General features: G+C 40.9%; 1 protein-coding gene across 1 annotated transcript; it reads left to right on the top strand.

The window, feature by feature from the left end:
* Positions 1–2,218: 2,218 nt before the first annotated feature.
* Positions 2,219–10,148, top strand: LOC125102611 (adenylosuccinate lyase-like). Its single transcript, XM_047733954.1, is given in 3 exon segments — positions 2,219–2,291; positions 9,407–9,828; positions 9,830–10,148. Coding segments are annotated over 3 exon segments (774 nt in total). The 3' UTR covers positions 10,109–10,148.
* Positions 10,149–17,288: the final 7,140 nt, after the last annotated feature.

Raw genomic sequence — 17,288 nt, 5'->3', positions numbered from 1 at the left:
TAATGAGGAAAGTTTATTTCAAACAATGGAGAATGTCGAGCTTTATAAGCTGCTCTGGGCCAGAATTTCCCTAATAACCGCCTCATTCATACCCTTCTTTAACACTGGCGATGCTTTCTCGATCCAATTAGGCTGCCTAATGGAAAGTGCTCCTATGTGTTAGGTGAGCAGAGAGCTGACCGAGGGAGGAAAAGCCGGAATGATCAGAATGAAGGGCGTAAGAGGAGCCCGGCTAAAGGAAAGACAAATGGGACAGGTGGCGGACAGGAAGACAGTGAAAGTGATAAAGAAGAAAATAAAGCTTGAGTATCTTAAGCAACTGGGAGCTTTTAGACAATGGGACTATTTAGGGTATAGATCAGCTAGATCTTTGAAACTCGGCTTGGTAGATGATGTTTTACAACATGAGAGAATTGGCCTACGATCACATATGTTCAGTCTGCACACTCCCTCCATCACTTCTCTTTCCCATCCAACTTCAGCCTTTCCACAGCAGCTCAAGTCCTCGGGGGGAAATCTAGACCTTCAAGGGCTCTGTTCAAAAACCACCAACTCATACATAACCAGAGGCCATCACAATGAACCTGCCACCACCCATCATCTCATTTTCAGCAAAATCCTCCTCGTTTCCCAGTGACCAGCTCCCACAACTCTGCCTTTCTGTCCCTGCTCCAAACTCCGGGAAGAATGAACCCCTCTTCCTCTGTGACCCTACTGCATCACAGCTCGGTCCCTAGTAAGATTGCTTGGAGTTTCTGCTGATCGTCTTACATATTCGCAGCTGCTACAGTAACTTTATACTCTGCAGGACAAGGTCAGGACCCTTTCTGCACCTGTGCTCCTTGATGGGAGCTGACATGTCTACAGGGGAAGGGAACTGAAGGGAATGGTCTTGAGCTGCCCTCAGCAGTGCCCAATGGACCAGATGAAAGGCAGGACTGCACTGGGGTAGGTTTCTGGATTTCTAGAAGAATCTATGGATGGGGACTCAGCTGACAAGAGAAAATGGGCAGAACTTCTAAACCGCACAGATCCCAACTCATGCCAGGTTGCATATTTGCATGTAATTTTTACGCAGTGAAAACCGCACAGTGGGAACTGAAGTTGATTCTCATAATCATGGATCTCCGAATGCAGGAGGAGTGCTGACTCAGTGTTTGGCAGAGTGGGAGCGTCGTGAGAAAATTGTGTCAAAAGAGGGGAAAAGACCATCTTTCTAACACAGGAACGTGAGGAAGAAGGAACTCTCCAGACCGCCTATTATACCAACAAAAATTGTCAGGAAGGAAAAACGAAAGTGGTAAATTCAAGAGGATTTTTGAACACACACTGCACTAAGCACTCTTGGCAGATCATTTTAATACGTGATCAGATTGTCTCTCCCCAAAACCCAGAGATTTTGTAGAGGACAAAAAGGACGTGGAGGAGAGTTAAGTGACTCATTTGGGATTGTGAATCTGGCGATTCAAACAGAGACATGTTCAATTTCAAAACATGTGCCCTAACCTGGAAATCAAACCTAACTCCGCACGCCCTGTCATCGTTCTGTTACAGGGACACCTGCTCTGCCCAGTGTCACACGTCAGGATCTCAGCTACCGCCCCAGTCACCTTCAGGCGTTTCAGGTGAACAATCAAAAAATATCTTGATATTTTTGATGTTGTTAGTTTGTTTGCATATCACTTGGGAGTCCATAATAACACTGTAAAGAATCATAATTATAATTATAATGTTAGCAGTCATGGCCAGGAGACTTGCAAGTAGCTGCAGGCAACAGCAGGTATATAAGAAACAACTTCTCCGAACCTCCTCCCCAGAAATATGAAATAAACACATCGATGAACATGCAAAGCCAAACCACACTCTCAAAGTTACTCAAAGACACAGGAAGCAAAACTGCCAAAATAAGTGTGTGTCAAAAGAGAAAAACAAAGACAAGCAAGTGCTGGTCTCAAGTGGTACCGCCCCATCTCTGCCCTTGGTAGGACCAGCGGCGCAGACTGAGAAACAGAACCAAAACCACCAAGGGGATCGGAGCAGAAACTTCAGCCCAAGGGGCCTGACTGAGAACGGGTATGACCACCAGGAAAAGTAAATTCACTCTAAGTCTGAGAGGACAAGTAACTGGGTAGATCAGAGCAAGAAGCACACAGGAGGAATTTCAAAGTATGTCTTAACGGGGAGCTCTCAAAAATTAAAAAACAAAGTCACCACTTTCATGAGGCAAGACTTGCAGGAGATGCAGGTGATGGGGGGAGATCCGGAGAGCTGGCTTGACTTGTGCGAGGCAGGTAAGACTTGGGCAGAGATCAATCAGTGTCCATAAGATCAACTCTAATACAATCAGAAGCATTCTAAAGTCCATGATGGTCAAATATAACATTTTAAGTAAAGACAGCATCTGGCTCTTCGCTTCTACAACCCTGCCTTACACATGTCACTGTAATCCTGGCCCACATTCCAATAAACCTTTATTTATGAAAACAGAAGGCTATCCCATAGGCTATACTTTGCTGCTTTAGTCTTTTGAAATACTGCAGCAAAAGATTGTTTTACCTTGATTACCAAGTTTTACCTTGATTACTAATGGTGCCCCATTACACTTTGTGCCTAAGTGTATCAGTCCCCTTTCCCTTGTCTTAGTCTTGCTGATAAGAAATTTTAACTTATTACTCTCCATATAAAACAGATGAAATTCCAGATATTAACGAAAAGGACAAAAAGTTGTTAAAGAACTACCCTGTAAAAAAAGCCTACATGTTTTCACAGGGAAATTCTGCTAAATTCTTCAAAAGACCAGATATTTCTAATACTCTGAATTATTCGAGGGCACTGAAAAGGAAGGAAAATTATATGATTCCTTTTTGTAAGCCATAATACCTAAACCGGATAGTGATAGTAAAAAAAAAAGAAAGAGAGAAAGAGAAAGAAAGAAAAAACTGCAGACCAATATTTGTCCTTAAATAAATTCAAAATTCTAAAGAAAATATTTGCAAACAGAATCAATATCTTAATAATACATTAATCAGTACATGATTAATAATGATATACTACGTCAAGTGGGAGTTATGCAAAAATACAAAGTTAGATCAATAGTTCAGCCTTCTGTCTCTAGAACTTTGAGAGAACACATTAAGTTGTCAGATTGACGGTACTATTGTGGCAGCCCTTGGAAACTAATGCAGACTAATGCATCCCAGCTTTGCCTTCTAGAAGGACCTAGAAACACTGACACAAGTTCTAGGCTTCTCAGTCTCATTCTCCATCATGAAGGAACCAGGATGTCTTGGGGGGAATGACTGACTTCAGGGTTAAGGCAGAGAAAACATGAGATGAGTCTGGCACATCTGATCGCAACAGAAAGGAAGAATGTACTCAAAACAGATGTGGGCTTGTCCAAGCAAAGGGACCCAACCTGGGGACACTCCTAATATAGACAGCTGGAATAATCTGAATGATAAAATACGTAATAGGAGAGTTATCCACAGACTAGACTTAAAATGTATCAAAAATAATTAAGTAGGAGAGAAGGGAAAGTTCTTATAGAATTCCAGTTAATAAATAGGAAAGCATGGGGCACCTGGGTGGCTCAGTCAGTTAAGTATCTGCCTTCAGCTCAGGTCATGATCCCAGGGTCCTGGGATCTCGGGGTCGTAGGATTAAGCCCCACATTGGGCTCCCTGCTCAATGAGGAGTCTGCTTCTTCCTCCCCCTCTTCCCTTCCCCCTGCTCGTTGTTCTCTCTTTCAAAAAAATAAATAAAATCCCTTAAAATATATATAGGAAAGCAAAGAGGAAACAAAGTACCAGGAGGCAAACACCACAATAGTAATTGTTGCAGACCAGCTCCTGCTGAGCACTCCATTCAGAGGCAAATGTTTGAGTAGAAGCAGGATTCAGGAAGTCTCAAAGTATCTTCCCTGAGTTATTTATTACCTGCACAGGTTAGGATGGTAACTTAACAGTGGGAAAATCAATAGAATCCATCTTAACCAAGTAATCAAAGGCAATGTCACCAGCAATAAGACAGCTAACATTATCAGACCTCTGATAAGATGGAGTGAGGAAGACACATCATTTCTGTGATATTCTTGCCAAAGATGTATAATCTTAGCCCGAGGACTAGAAAACATTAAGCAAGCCCAGATTAGGGGGGAAAAGGGGAAAGGATATTTATATTTCAGCCAAGCATTAGAAACATGTTTAAATTAGTTTAACCTCACTTAAGGAGCATTGGAAAATTAACTGATCCATCATCTTTAAAAGTGTCAAGGTCAGGGACGCCTGGGTGAGCCTCTGCCTTTGGCTCAGGTCATGATCTTAGGGTCCTGGGATCGAGCCCCACATCGGGCTCTCTGCTCAGCAGGGAGCCTGCTTCCCCCTCTGTCTCTGCCTGCCTCTCTGCCTACTTGTGACCTCTGTCTGTCAAATAAATAAATAAAATCTTTAAAAAAAAGGTGTCAAGGTCATGAAAGACAACATTGAGGTATTCCCACAGCCTGCAGGAAAGTAAGGAGATATAAAAGCTAATCACAAGGTGAAAACCTGGGGAGGTTGTTGGAACAGAAAAAAAAAAAATATTGGCAGAAAAAGTGGTGCGATTCAAACGCAGCAGTTAGTTGAGTTACTAGTATCCTACGAAATGTTAATTTCCTGGTCCTGATCCTTCTGCCTTGGCTAAGTAAGATGTTAACAGAAGCTGAGCGAGGAAAACCATACTGCTTTTGTGACTTTTCTGTAAATCCCAGTTTTGTTCAAAATTTTCAAAAGTGACTGAACCCACAAAATAGATGAAAATAATACAGTTTACTGAACAGTTTGTTTAAAAAACACAAAATTAAATCAGTATTATTAGAGTGTGAAGGTCTTCTCCACTATTTTTTCCTTTCCCCCTCCGTTCCTTTTCTTTCTGTTCATTCCTTCCTTCCCATCTCTTTCCCTTCTGTTCTCCCCTCCTTTCTTCTTTCCTTCCATCTTTCCTTTTAAGCTTGATGAGGAAACACATCCCACAGCAGAATGTTTGTTCAATCTTGTTATAGTTTTGAGAGACTTTCAAAAGCCTCATTAGAGGGACTCAAGATACAATTATCTGATTAAAATCAAGCCTGGAAGTAATTTGTTTCCATTTGACAAACAACCTCTTTTCTCTGAGCCAGGTTTAGCTCCGCTGCTCAGACTGTTTGGGGAAACTGTAATCAATAGCTATTTACTTCCACTAAGCTGAGGAAAATAGGAAGGGAACATAAAAACAGAGAGGATGTTGGAATGGGGACAGGTTTTAAGAAAAGAAGGAAATAGACAAAGCCAGTCAAAGTTCTTTTTAGAAAGCATTTTTGTTCATTATTAGGGCAAAACGGACAGTTTGCCATAATTATTATAAGTTGGGGATTTTTGAGGGAGGACCTTAAAAATGCACAATCTGAAACAAAAATCACTAATAGTCAAAAACTTAATTAAATTATCAAATATGGGACAAGATCCAGGACTCTTTTTTCCCCTATGGGAGCATTTGGGTCAGGTGGGGAAAACAGAGATCAATTACCTATCTATTCATGCCTCTTGTAAAATTTTCCAATGCCCTCACCATCGCCATCATCCTAAAAAACGTCTGTATGTCATTACCTCACTGCCTATGCTGCGCTAACCACAATCAGATAACAGGACAATGCCATGGTTGTTTTTTAAAGATAAGAGTGGGGGGAGAAGATGAGGGCTGGTTCTTGTCCTGAAGAAAAGAAGGATCTATTGTCAAATGGAATATTAAGTAAGGATTAATCTCTCATATCATATAATTATGATAATGTCAGACATTTTTCATGAAGGGGAGTAAACCAGATAAAAGAATTAACAGAAAATGATTCGAAGGCCATGTGCTATGAACTAGAGGGAAAGCTTTGTGCAAATAACCAGAACACCTGGGGTCATGGGTCCTTAGGCAAGTTAACTTTTTCAAATTTCATTTCCCCCTCTAAAATTAGGAAGCCTAATTACATTGTTAAATGCTGTCCAGACTTCTAAATTTGTGCAATTTCAGGAAGCCTGTTGAATTTGACTTCAAGTTGAGTGATAATTTTGTTCAGACGCTTGATTCTTTCCAAGAACCTTTTTTAAGTCTACGATTTAGTTCACATATTTTTTTTCTTTCTCTAATCATCATACTGCAGTTGAGAAATTTCGTATCTAAATATAGAGAGGGCACGTATTATATATAGTGTGTTTACCTAAGTATCCCAAAGAGTGCGAATTACGGTTTAGACTTAATGAACTTAAAGACCAGAAATCACAGTTTTAGGTGAGTTTTATCTGAGGAAAGAAATAGTAGCAGGGAAAACTGATATCCATATAGAGGCTCTAATCATTGGATCCTATGGTACCCATGAAACCCTTGCTAATGGCATTATTGATAACTTCATTTTGCAAATCAGTGGGTACTTTTAACAGATGTGGTTAACAAGTATCTTTATTTGTAAATAATAAATAATATTACTAGTAAAGCTTAGCTCTCCTGGTCCTTCTCACATCATTAGTTCTATTCCCTGATGCCCAGATACCCTCCGTTCCTCAGGCTTCCCTCTTTGACCCGCACTTCTCACCTTCTCCCTGACGGCTTGCTTCAGTATTTATTCCCAGGTACGGTAACAAACATGAAACAAGGCCTTTGAAAGAAGTATTTATTACATTTTCCATGAGAAAGGGGCACACCGTACCCTGCAAGACCACGTGCCGAAACACCACATTTTGCCAGGAGGAGTGAGGGGAAAGCCCAGATTAGAACTTCCTTTGGGGTTTTCTATGGGATAAGCAGTTTAGGATTGGGCTGTTCCTGGTTGTCTGCTAACTGGCCCTGGGTTGTTTTTTTTTGGGGGGGGGTGGTGGTTAAGGTTTTTATTTGTTTATTTGACAAAGAGAGACACAGCCAGAGAGGGAACACAAGCAGACACAAGCAGCGGGAGCAAGAGAAAAAGAAGCAGGCTTCCCACTGAGCAAGGAGCCTGATGCAGGCCTTGGTCCCAGAATGCTGGGATCATGAGCAGAGCCGAAGGGAGACACATAAGGAATGAGCCACCCAGGTGCCCCACCCTCCCCCGCTCCAGACCCCTCGGTTGATTTTGAGCCCCGCGGATGGAGACCTGAGCTGAAGGCAGACACTTAACCACTGAGCCACCCAGGCGCCCTCCGTTTGGATCTTTCAAGAGCACCTTCGTCCTCACATCCAGACCGCACTAGATTCTACAAGCATCATCGGTGTGTGTGTGTACATGCACGGATGAAGTACCCATCTCGCTGTTACATATCTCCTTGTGAATATCAATGAATACTTCAATCCCAAGAACTCAAAATCAAAGTTGTTATTCCCACCTAACAACCTTGACCTTTGTCCTCTTTTCCCTCCTTGCCATTATTAGACACCCAATCACCCAAATCATAAATCTGGAAGACGACAGTGCCCTTTTAATTATCTGTGTATCTATGACCAGTCATCAATCCCTTCTGTCCTTATCTCTTAAATAGTTTTTTTGATTCTGTACACTACTTTCAATTCATGACCCTTTATCAGACTAAGTATTGTTGCATAAAAACACTTGTCAAATGTCTGTCTCTGTCTAGTTCCCCATACTATGTGTTTCCCATACAAAGCAAAAGGGAAGTTAGTAAAATAAGACTGGGGAAAAAATTGCATTGGAACCACCAAAGGCTTGGGGGCTGACTTCTCTTTTGTACTTTATGCTCAATAACAAAATAGCTGTGATTCCCTTAAAAAATAATCTGTTATTTTACCTCTGTATTGTTGTGTAGCATGTCCCCAGTATTTAGGACGTCCCTGCTCCCACGCATCAGTATGGCAAGTTCTTTTGCTTAAATGTCCCTCAGAACCTGCTAGGGTTTTCATTTCTTTTGAGAAACTTCCCTAACCCACCCTGTTCATCTGTACTGGTTCATCATTCCATGCTTTTCCATGCAGTTTTCCCAGTGTGTGGAAAACACTCCAACAATTTCTCACCCACACCCCATGCCTGAAGTTTCCAAAGAGCAAAGCTATTTTACACATCTGTATCTCGCTGACTCCCATCCACAGTCTGTTTCCTGAATCAAACTGAACTAAATTTGAAAGATTCCAGAACACTTCTCTGACTGGGGCTCCCAAAATTAAAAGTTATGGAACAATTTTGTTCCCAACAGAGAAGACATTTTTCCTGGTACATCTATTGCTAGCAGCCAAGTTCAAACATATATATATATATATATAATTTCTTTTTTCTTTCTTTTTTTTGTTTCACTATTAGGCAGCTGTGGGATAATGCACAGCTTCCCACATCAAACAAAGCCTGGTTTATTAATATGCAGTCTATTTTACACCAAACCAACTGCACCCAAAACCCCCCCTTTTAGAGAATATATAGAGGGGGGAAATGCTGAGAAAACAGTTTATGTAAATATAGAAACAAGAGCTGAAGAGCAGGGTGTTACACCAGACTCTAAAGGGGCACCTGGTTGGCTCAGTGGGTTAAGCTGCTGCCTTCAGCTCAGGTCATAATCTCAGGGTCCTGGGATGAAGCCCTGCATCGGGCTCTCTGCTCAAGAGCAGAAAGCCTGCTTTCCCCTCTGCCTGCTTCTCTGCCTACTTGTGAGCTCTCTCTGTGTCAAGTAAATAAATAAAAGATCTTTTAAAAAAAATAAAATCCACTAAAAACATAATTTCTGTGATTTTAAGAATTTTCTTTAGGAAAAAATAGTAGGGAATATTTCACCATACAAAAAGTAGCAGGTTTGAAATATATCCCACAATAGTGTGTTTTTAAGTTTTTCATTAAATATGTTCAATAATGTATTTTAAGTTACAAGCTTAGGTATTTAATTCTTTGGAGTATAACCAAATTCTCTTATCTTAAGCTATATTACTAGGTAAACAAGTCAAATGTTCTTTCCAGCAATAAAGTCTTTAAGTCAGTATTCCAAATGGTGCCTTCCCCTCAAGCTGGGTATGTCTAAAATAGATTCACTGTAGGGAGCAATATGTTTTTACAAATGTGTATATAAGACAAAATCAAGACTGATAAGTTGATACATGATAATAAGAATAAAGTTGAGTAGTCTTAATATTAAGAGTTTCTTAATATTACACAGAAAACATGGTAGCAAATCATTTTCCTTAGATTCAAAATTCCACTAAGTACTAAAAAAATAAGAGAATCAGAGTTCAGTATTTATACTATAAAAGGGGTAGGGAAAATATTTCTAATTTTTATTTAAGCACATTTTCTTTATACATCAAATCATTTTGATCCTGGAATAAGGTAGTCTAGTTCATTACGATACTATTTTAAAATATATCCATTTTACTAAAAAGTAAATGAACAATTGAAAGTACTTTTAAAATTCTTAATGGGCTTAATATGCTTCTGGAGAGTCAGAAAATTACACTGCTATACAGTCTTTGCACAAGATTTGTACCGACATACGACTCCTGGCAAACCTCAAGGAGATGGAGGAACCCTTCGAAAAACAGCAGATTGGCTCAAGTGCGATGCCATACAAGCAGAACCCTATGTGCTCAGAGCGGTGCTGCAGCCTCGCCCGTCACCTGATGACCCTGATCATGGACCCGCTGCAGACGGCATCTATGCAGTGGTTTGAGCGCACACTGGATGATAGCGCCAATCGACGTATCTGTTTGGCTGAGGCATTTCTCACTGCAGATACGATACTGAATACGCTGCAGAACATTTCTGAAGGATTGGTGGTGTACCCTAAAGTAACTGAACGACGCATTCGGCAAGGGCTGCCTTTCATGGCCGCAGAGAACATCATCATGGCCATGGTGGAAGCTGGGGGGGAACCGCCAGGATTGCCATGAGAAAATCAGAGTGCTTTCCCAGCAGGCAGCTGCTGTGGTCAAGCAGGAAGGGGGTGACAATGACCTCATAGAGCGAATCCAGGCCGATGCCTACTTCAGTCCCATTCACTCCCAGTTGGACCATCTACTGGATCCTTCTTCGTTTACAGGTCGTGCATCCCAACAGGTGCAGAGATTCTTAGAAGAGGAGGTATATCCCCTGCTGAAACCATATGAAAGTGTAATGAAGGTGAAAGCAGAATTATGTCTGTAGCGTTGGAAAAAATGAAACAAGAAGTCGCTGGCTTCATTAACTTAAAAAAAGGGGGGGGGGGGGGGGTGCCTGGGTGGCTCAGTGGGATAAAACCTCTGCCTTCGGCTCAGGTCATGATCTCAGGGTCCTGGGATCGAGTCCCGCATCGGGCTCTCTGCTCGGCAGGGAGCCTGCTTCCCTCTCTCTCTCTGCCTGCCTCTCTGCCTACTCGTGATCTCTCTCTGTCAAATAAATAAAAAAAAATCTTTTTTTTTTTTTTTTTGCTTTGAAATGTTTTATTGAAGTTTTTCTAAAAGAGCAATAACTTATGCCGCGAACCGAAAGAGCAAGACGTCGTCCCCAGGGGCGGCCTACTGACAGCGCTTGGGGTCCGCCTGGGGATAAGACAGCAGGGCCAGGGCCGGGGCCAGGACCCCGGTGGGAGGAGGCCCGCGTTGCTGGGGCGACCGCGGAGTCAGGAGCTGCTGCGAGCAGCTGGGGGCCCCGGGGGTTCCTCCTGGCAGTTAGGAAGGGGAACCCAGCAGAGCAGCACCAGGATCTGTCTGAGCAAAGCCCCAGGGCGCGCTCTGGCTCTGGTGTCGGCGCCTTTCGCTCCCCTGCGCAGACCCCACAACTGTTTATTTTTTATTGTTTTTTTTTTTAAATATAATTTTGTAAATGTTCCATAAAAATACTATTGTCTAGTCAAACACGGGTATTGCAGTACGAACAGTAACTGCTCGGTCTTTGCTCTATAAAATGTGGAAAGATCATCACGCTGGATAGTATAGAAAAATGCCAGAATTCTAAGTATCACAAAAGCCAGTCCCGAGTGGGCGAACTGGAAGCGCCCCCCAGACCATGGTGGGCGGGGCTCCCCTGGGGCTTCCTGCGCCCGCATAGGCCTGCGGGACCCGCTGGGGCGCACTGGGTCGGATGAGGACAGCATGGCCTCTGTCTCAGACTTTCATTCTGCAAAATTATTAAAAAGTTCCTAGATGTTGATAGTAACAAGTCAAAATCAGCAAGTAATACTGTGTTTACCTACTATTTCCATAATTTATTAAGTAAAAATGTCAGTGTAGTTGAGATCTTGGAAATATATCATCTATCACTCCTCCTCTCCTTGTCCTTTTTTTTTTTTTTTTTTTTTAATATAGATGAGCAACCTGAGATATTTTTGACCTAGTAGTTAGGGTCATATAAACAAATACATGAAGCCTTTTGATGAGAGGTAAGGAATACACAAGAATGCAATATGTTTGCAAAATGGCTATTCTGAATCTTACAATCATCCCAATCCAAGGCTTGGGGTTTCGATAGTAGTTAAATACATAGTAATTTAAATTAATAGTTTCCATTGGCCAAGTAATTTGATCTCTAGAATGTAATTATTTGGGGGTACATAGAGGTAAAATTTAAGAAAATAGTCACACTATTATTAACAATAATAAAAATTTTAAAACCAAATTGTGAAACCATAAGGAGCTGATTACTTATTCTGCATTGATTGGAGAGCATATAACTATTCTGAAAAAAAAAATATTTTTTCAATGAATATTTAGAAAGGACAAGATTATAATCTTTTTGTTTGTTTGTTTTTTTAAATACTTTATTAACTGTGGGGGAGGAGGGCTGCAACACCCATGATTAAATATAAATTTTCCAGCTACTAAAATCTGCATTTTTCAATAAGGAACCCAAATAATTATGTTTACCTTTTTTTTTTTTTTTACATTTTATTTATTTGTTCATTTGAGAGAGAGATAGAAGGAGAGCATGAGCAGGGAGAGGCAGAGGGGGAGAGGGAAAAGCAGACTCTCCTCTGAGCAGGGAGAACCATACAGAGTTCAATCCCGGGATCCTGGGATCCTGACCTGAACCAAAGGCAGACGCTTAACCAACTGAGCCACCCATGTGCCTCTAACTATGTTTACCTTAACACTCCAATATATGGGCAATTCCAAATGATAATGCTTTCTCATACTTTGTTATAGTAATTTCATAAGCATGAGCTTCCTCTTTTTTTTAAATTTTCTCTTCATTATGATTTTCTTTTTTCTTTATTAACATGTAATTTGTTATTTGCCCCAAGGGTACAGGTCTGTGATTCACGAGCACTCACCATAGCACATACCCTCCCCAATGCTCATCACCCAGTTACCCCACTGTTCCCACTACTCTGTACTCCGGCAACCCTCAGTTTGTTTCCTGAGATTACGAGTCTCTGATGGTTTGTCTCCTTCTCTGGTTTCATCTTGTTTCATTTTTCTCTCCCTTCCCCAATGATGATTCCTTGTCTTGTTTCTCAAATTCCTTATATCAGTGAGATCATTTGATAATTGTCTTTCTCTGATTGACTTATTTTGGTAAGCACAATACTCTCTAGTTCCATCCATGTCATTGCAAATGGCATGAGATCCCACCTCACACCAGTCGGAATGGCTAAAGTTAACATCAGGAAATCACAGATGTTGGCGATGTGGAGAAACGGGAACCCTCCTACACTGTTGGTGGAAGTACAAGCTGGTGCAGGCACTCTGGAAAACAGTATGGAGGTTCCTCAGAAAGTTGAAAATTGAGCAGCCCTATGACCCAGCAATTGCCCTACTGGGTATTTACTCCAGAGACACAAATGTAGTGATCTGAAGGGGCATGTGCACCCCATGTTTATAATGGCGATGTCCACAATAGCCAAACTATGGAAATAGCCTAGATGTCCATCAACAGATGAATGGATAAAGAAGATGTGAGAGGGGCACCTGGGTGGCTCAGTGGGTTAAGGCCTCTGTCTTCGGCTCAGGGCATGATCCCAGGGTCCTGGGATTGAGCCCCACATCTGGCTCTCTGCTCAGCGGGGAGCCAGCTTACCTCTCTCTCTCTGCCTGCCTCTCTGCCTACTTGTGATCTCCATCTGTCAAATAAATAAATAAGATCTTTAAAAATAAAAAGATGTGATACACACACACACACACACACACACACACACACACACACACACACATATATATATATATATATATATATATCAACCATCAAAGAAAATATTCTTGCAGTGACAAATAAGAAAAAGTGAGGTCCAGGGAAAAGAAAGAGGCTATTAACTACCTCACACCCATTAGTATGGTTACTATAAAAAACAAAAACCAGAAAATAACAAGTGCTGGCAAAGAGGTGGAGAAATTGGAATGCTTATGTACCACTGGGGGAATGTAAAATGCAGCCATCATGGAAAACATTATGGTTTTTCCACCAAAAATTGAAATTGAACTACCATATGATCTAACAATTCCACTTCTATGTATATTCCCCCCAAAATTGAAATCAGCCAATTAAAAAAATATTTGTACAACCATGTTCATGGCAGCATTATTCACAATTTCCAAACGGTAAAAGTAACCAAGTACCCGTGGACAGATGAATGGAGAAGCAAGATGTGATATAGACATAGAATGGAATACTTTCAGTTTTAAAAAGGAAAGAAATTTTAACCTGCACTAAAACATAGATGAACCTTAAGGACATATGTGAAGTTAAATAAGACAGTTACAAAAGAAAAAATACTATATGAACCCACATATACTAAGTACCTACAGTAGCCAAAGTCATGCCTACTGAAAATGGAATGGTGGTTCAGGGTCTGGAGGGAGAAGGGAATCAGGAGTTATCATTTAATAGGTACAGAGTTTCAGTTCTGAAACATGAAAAGAGTTCTGAGAACAGATGGTAGTGATAATAGCACAAGGATATGAATATACTTAATGTCACTAAAGTGTACACTTTAAATATGGGTAATATGGCAAATTTTATGTGACAAAAAGCAAATGTAATACAGTATTGAGTTACATTCCTTAAAATATATTTTCCCAGTACCTCTAGGTGGCTCAGTCTGTTAAGTGTCAGACTCTTGATTTCTTCTCGAGTCATGATCTCAGGGTTGTGAGATAGAGCCCCATGTTGGGCTCTACCCTGGGCATGGAGGCTGCTTGGAATTCTCTCTCTCCCTCACCCTCTGCCCCTTCTCCCATGCTCGCACTCTCCCTCTGTCCCTCAAAATTTAAAAAAAAAAATTTAAAAAAAGAAAATATATTTTCCCTGACACAACAAAGCACTAGTTAATGAAACAGTAGAAATTGACAATAAATAAGAAAAATCACAGTCTAGATACCATTGCCTTGTCTTTAAAATGATGTAGGTATTGACTGAAGGAAATAAATGTGTATCTAAGGATAGGAGGCTTCAAAATAATATTTAGAAATTCGTGAATGAGAGATATAAGTCTAGTGTCAACCTTTCATATCTCTTTTACAATGTTATTTAGGAGTTCAGCCAGATGCTACTGAATACTTCTATTTTATTTTATTTTACTTAATTTTATTTTATTTTATTTTAATGTTGAAAAGAAGTATACAAAGTCTAAGGAATAATGTTGGCAAACTCATTTCTTCATTAAAGTGTTTTATGTGAGTGTAATCTTTCTTAGCATAAAGCCTCAAAATATAGGGAACTCTTGAGAAAAACAGACTTGTTTTTAAATTTCACTCACCTCCTTGTCAACAACAACAAGAACTTAGGCATAAGGCCTATTTCCTGCTTAAAACTGGGGTAAAAAACTGGCCACCAGTGTTACTAGGACCACTCAAGGCACATTTAAAGGGCTCAGTGTGTGGCGATTAAGACAGCTACTTTTGTAAATGTCCCTCAGTGTAGCTGAAAACTGATAACTGGACATCTCTGGATCATCCAGCAAATGGTCACGACCACATGTGTGAATACTGAGAGAATCTACTTACAATAGATGCATGATCCAAAGGAACCATAACCTACATAGACATTACATGAATCTTCCTATGAACAATATAACAAGTTACTCTATTAGTACAGTAAGAAGATAATACATATTTCTGAGTGCAGAGAAGAGCAATTAAAAAACAGTTTCCAGGGACGCCTGGGTGGCTCAGTTGGTTAAGCAGCTGCCTTCGGCTCAGGTCATGATCCCAGCGTCCTGGGATCGAGTCCCGCATCAGGCTCCTTGCTCAGCAGGAGCCTGCTTCTCCCTCTGCCTCTGCCTGCCATTCTGTCTGCCTGTGCTCGCTCTCTCTCCCTCTCTCTCTGACAAATAAATAAAAATCTTAAAAAAAATTAAAAAAAAAAAAAAAAAAAAAACAGTTTCCAGGGGCACCTGGGTGGCTCAGTGGGTTAAAGCCTCTGCCTTCGGCTCAGGTCATGATCCCAGGGTCCTGGGGTCGAGCCCCACATTGGGCTCTCTGCTCAGCAGGGAGTCTGCTTCCCTTCCTCTCTCTCTGCCTGCCTCTCTGCCTAATTGTGATCTCTGTCTGTCAAATAAATAAATAAAATCTTTAAAAAATATAGTTTCCAGAATAAAAAAAAAGTGTTCATATTTTTGATGCCTGTTTTAGCACCTGTCTTATGAGCGAATGGGCAGAATTATAAGACATTCCAAGTCAACCAAGATGGCAACAGAGGAGGCTCCTGAGCTCCTCTCCTCCCATGGACTCACTGAATATAGAGCTACATGTGAGGTAATTTCTTCTGAAAGAGATTTAGAAACTAGCTGAGTCACTCCTACACATTAGATGAATGAGAAAATGGCCCCATGAAAATGGGTAAGAAAGACTGAGAGACATTTTTATCATAAACCCTACCTCTAACACAGTGCCATACAGTCAGAAAGGGACCCTCAACTCCTAGTTTCTCCCTGAGTAGTGAAGGATTTGAACACCATGTAGCAGTCCAAATTTTAAACTTTTCAAGAAGATGGTATCCTAAAACACTTAGCTCTGAAAGTCAATGGGACTTGTGTCTGTGAGACTGGCAGACTGCAGCAAACAAAGAAGCAATTCTTAACAGGTGCATGAGCATTCACAGCCACTATCCCCCAGGGCTCAGGGAGCTGGGAAAATCTCCATCACTCAACTTTCACTAAAAGAGGCCTATTTGCATACTTCAAAGTTTCTGCCCAAGGGCCAGGCTTCTAAATTAGCAAGTCTCTAAGGACAGCTGTGATTTTTCCCAGAGACCAAGGAAGTTAGCAGACACCTCTCATGCCTTCTCCCTCCAGTCTACTCCAATAACAAAATCAAGTCACCAATAATTCCATTTAAGGACCTAGTATATACACATGGTACCACAGCTACAACTTTTGGGTTAGTCACCTGAGAGATGGAACCCTGTATTGCTAGGCTCCAGTAGTCAATGGGGCTTGCATTCATAAGTCCAATGGGACTGGAGCAAATAAACACACACACACAGTTCTTAATGGGCACACTAAGAACACCCTTGCTGCTATAAACTTGGGCCACACAAAAGGATCAGGCAAAAATGGCCATCTGTCAGTTTCTCACTAGAAGAGAATTAACTACATACTTTCCCAGCTGCTGTCTCAGGGTCCAACATCTAATCAGCTTGCATCTAGGTGCTGTCTGTAATGCTCCCCTTTTGGACACTGATGAATTTTGGAACACCCTCTACTACAGGGTAACTAAGAACAAAGAAGGCAGCTTGGACGATCATAAAAGTTTGAGAGATAACTACAAGTTTGGGCTGACTGGCTGATGGGACTTGTTTCCTAAACAAGACCTCTCCATCAAAACTGGGAGAGGCATACCTTTTATCTAATACATAGAAACTAATACAACATCAAGGGAAATGAAGAAAGAGAGGAATATGTTCCAAAAGAACTTGTTCCAAAAGAACATGATGAAACTCCAAGAACAGATCTCAATGAAATGGAGATAAGTGATTTATCTCATAGAGAGTTCAAAATAATGGCCATAAGGATGCTTGGTAAGGCCAGAAAAGCAATACGTGAACAAATGAGAATTTTGAAAGGGAGATAGAAAATATTTTTTAAGCTCCAAACAAAAATCATAGAGCTGAAGAATACAATAACTGACTGTAAAATAATATAAGAATCAACAACAAACTTGGTCAAACAAACAAAGGATCAGAGAATTCAAGGACAGGGAAGTAAGATGCATTCAGATATGCAAGAAGAAAAAAAATAATAGCAAAATAGTCAAGATGGCCTGAGGGACCAATGGGACACCATCTAATGAATCAATATATGCATTACAGGAAGTCCCAGAAGGCAAAGAGAGAAATGGGCAGAAAGCTTACTTAAAGAAGTAAAGGCTGAAAATGCCTGATAAAGAAACAGACATCCGGATCCAGGAAGCAT

Source organism: Lutra lutra, chromosome 6 (assembly GCF_902655055.1).
Source record: "Lutra lutra chromosome 6, mLutLut1.2, whole genome shotgun sequence".
Lineage (NCBI taxonomy): Eukaryota > Metazoa > Chordata > Mammalia > Carnivora > Mustelidae > Lutra > Lutra lutra.
This window is presented reverse-complemented; position numbering and strand designations above follow the sequence as displayed.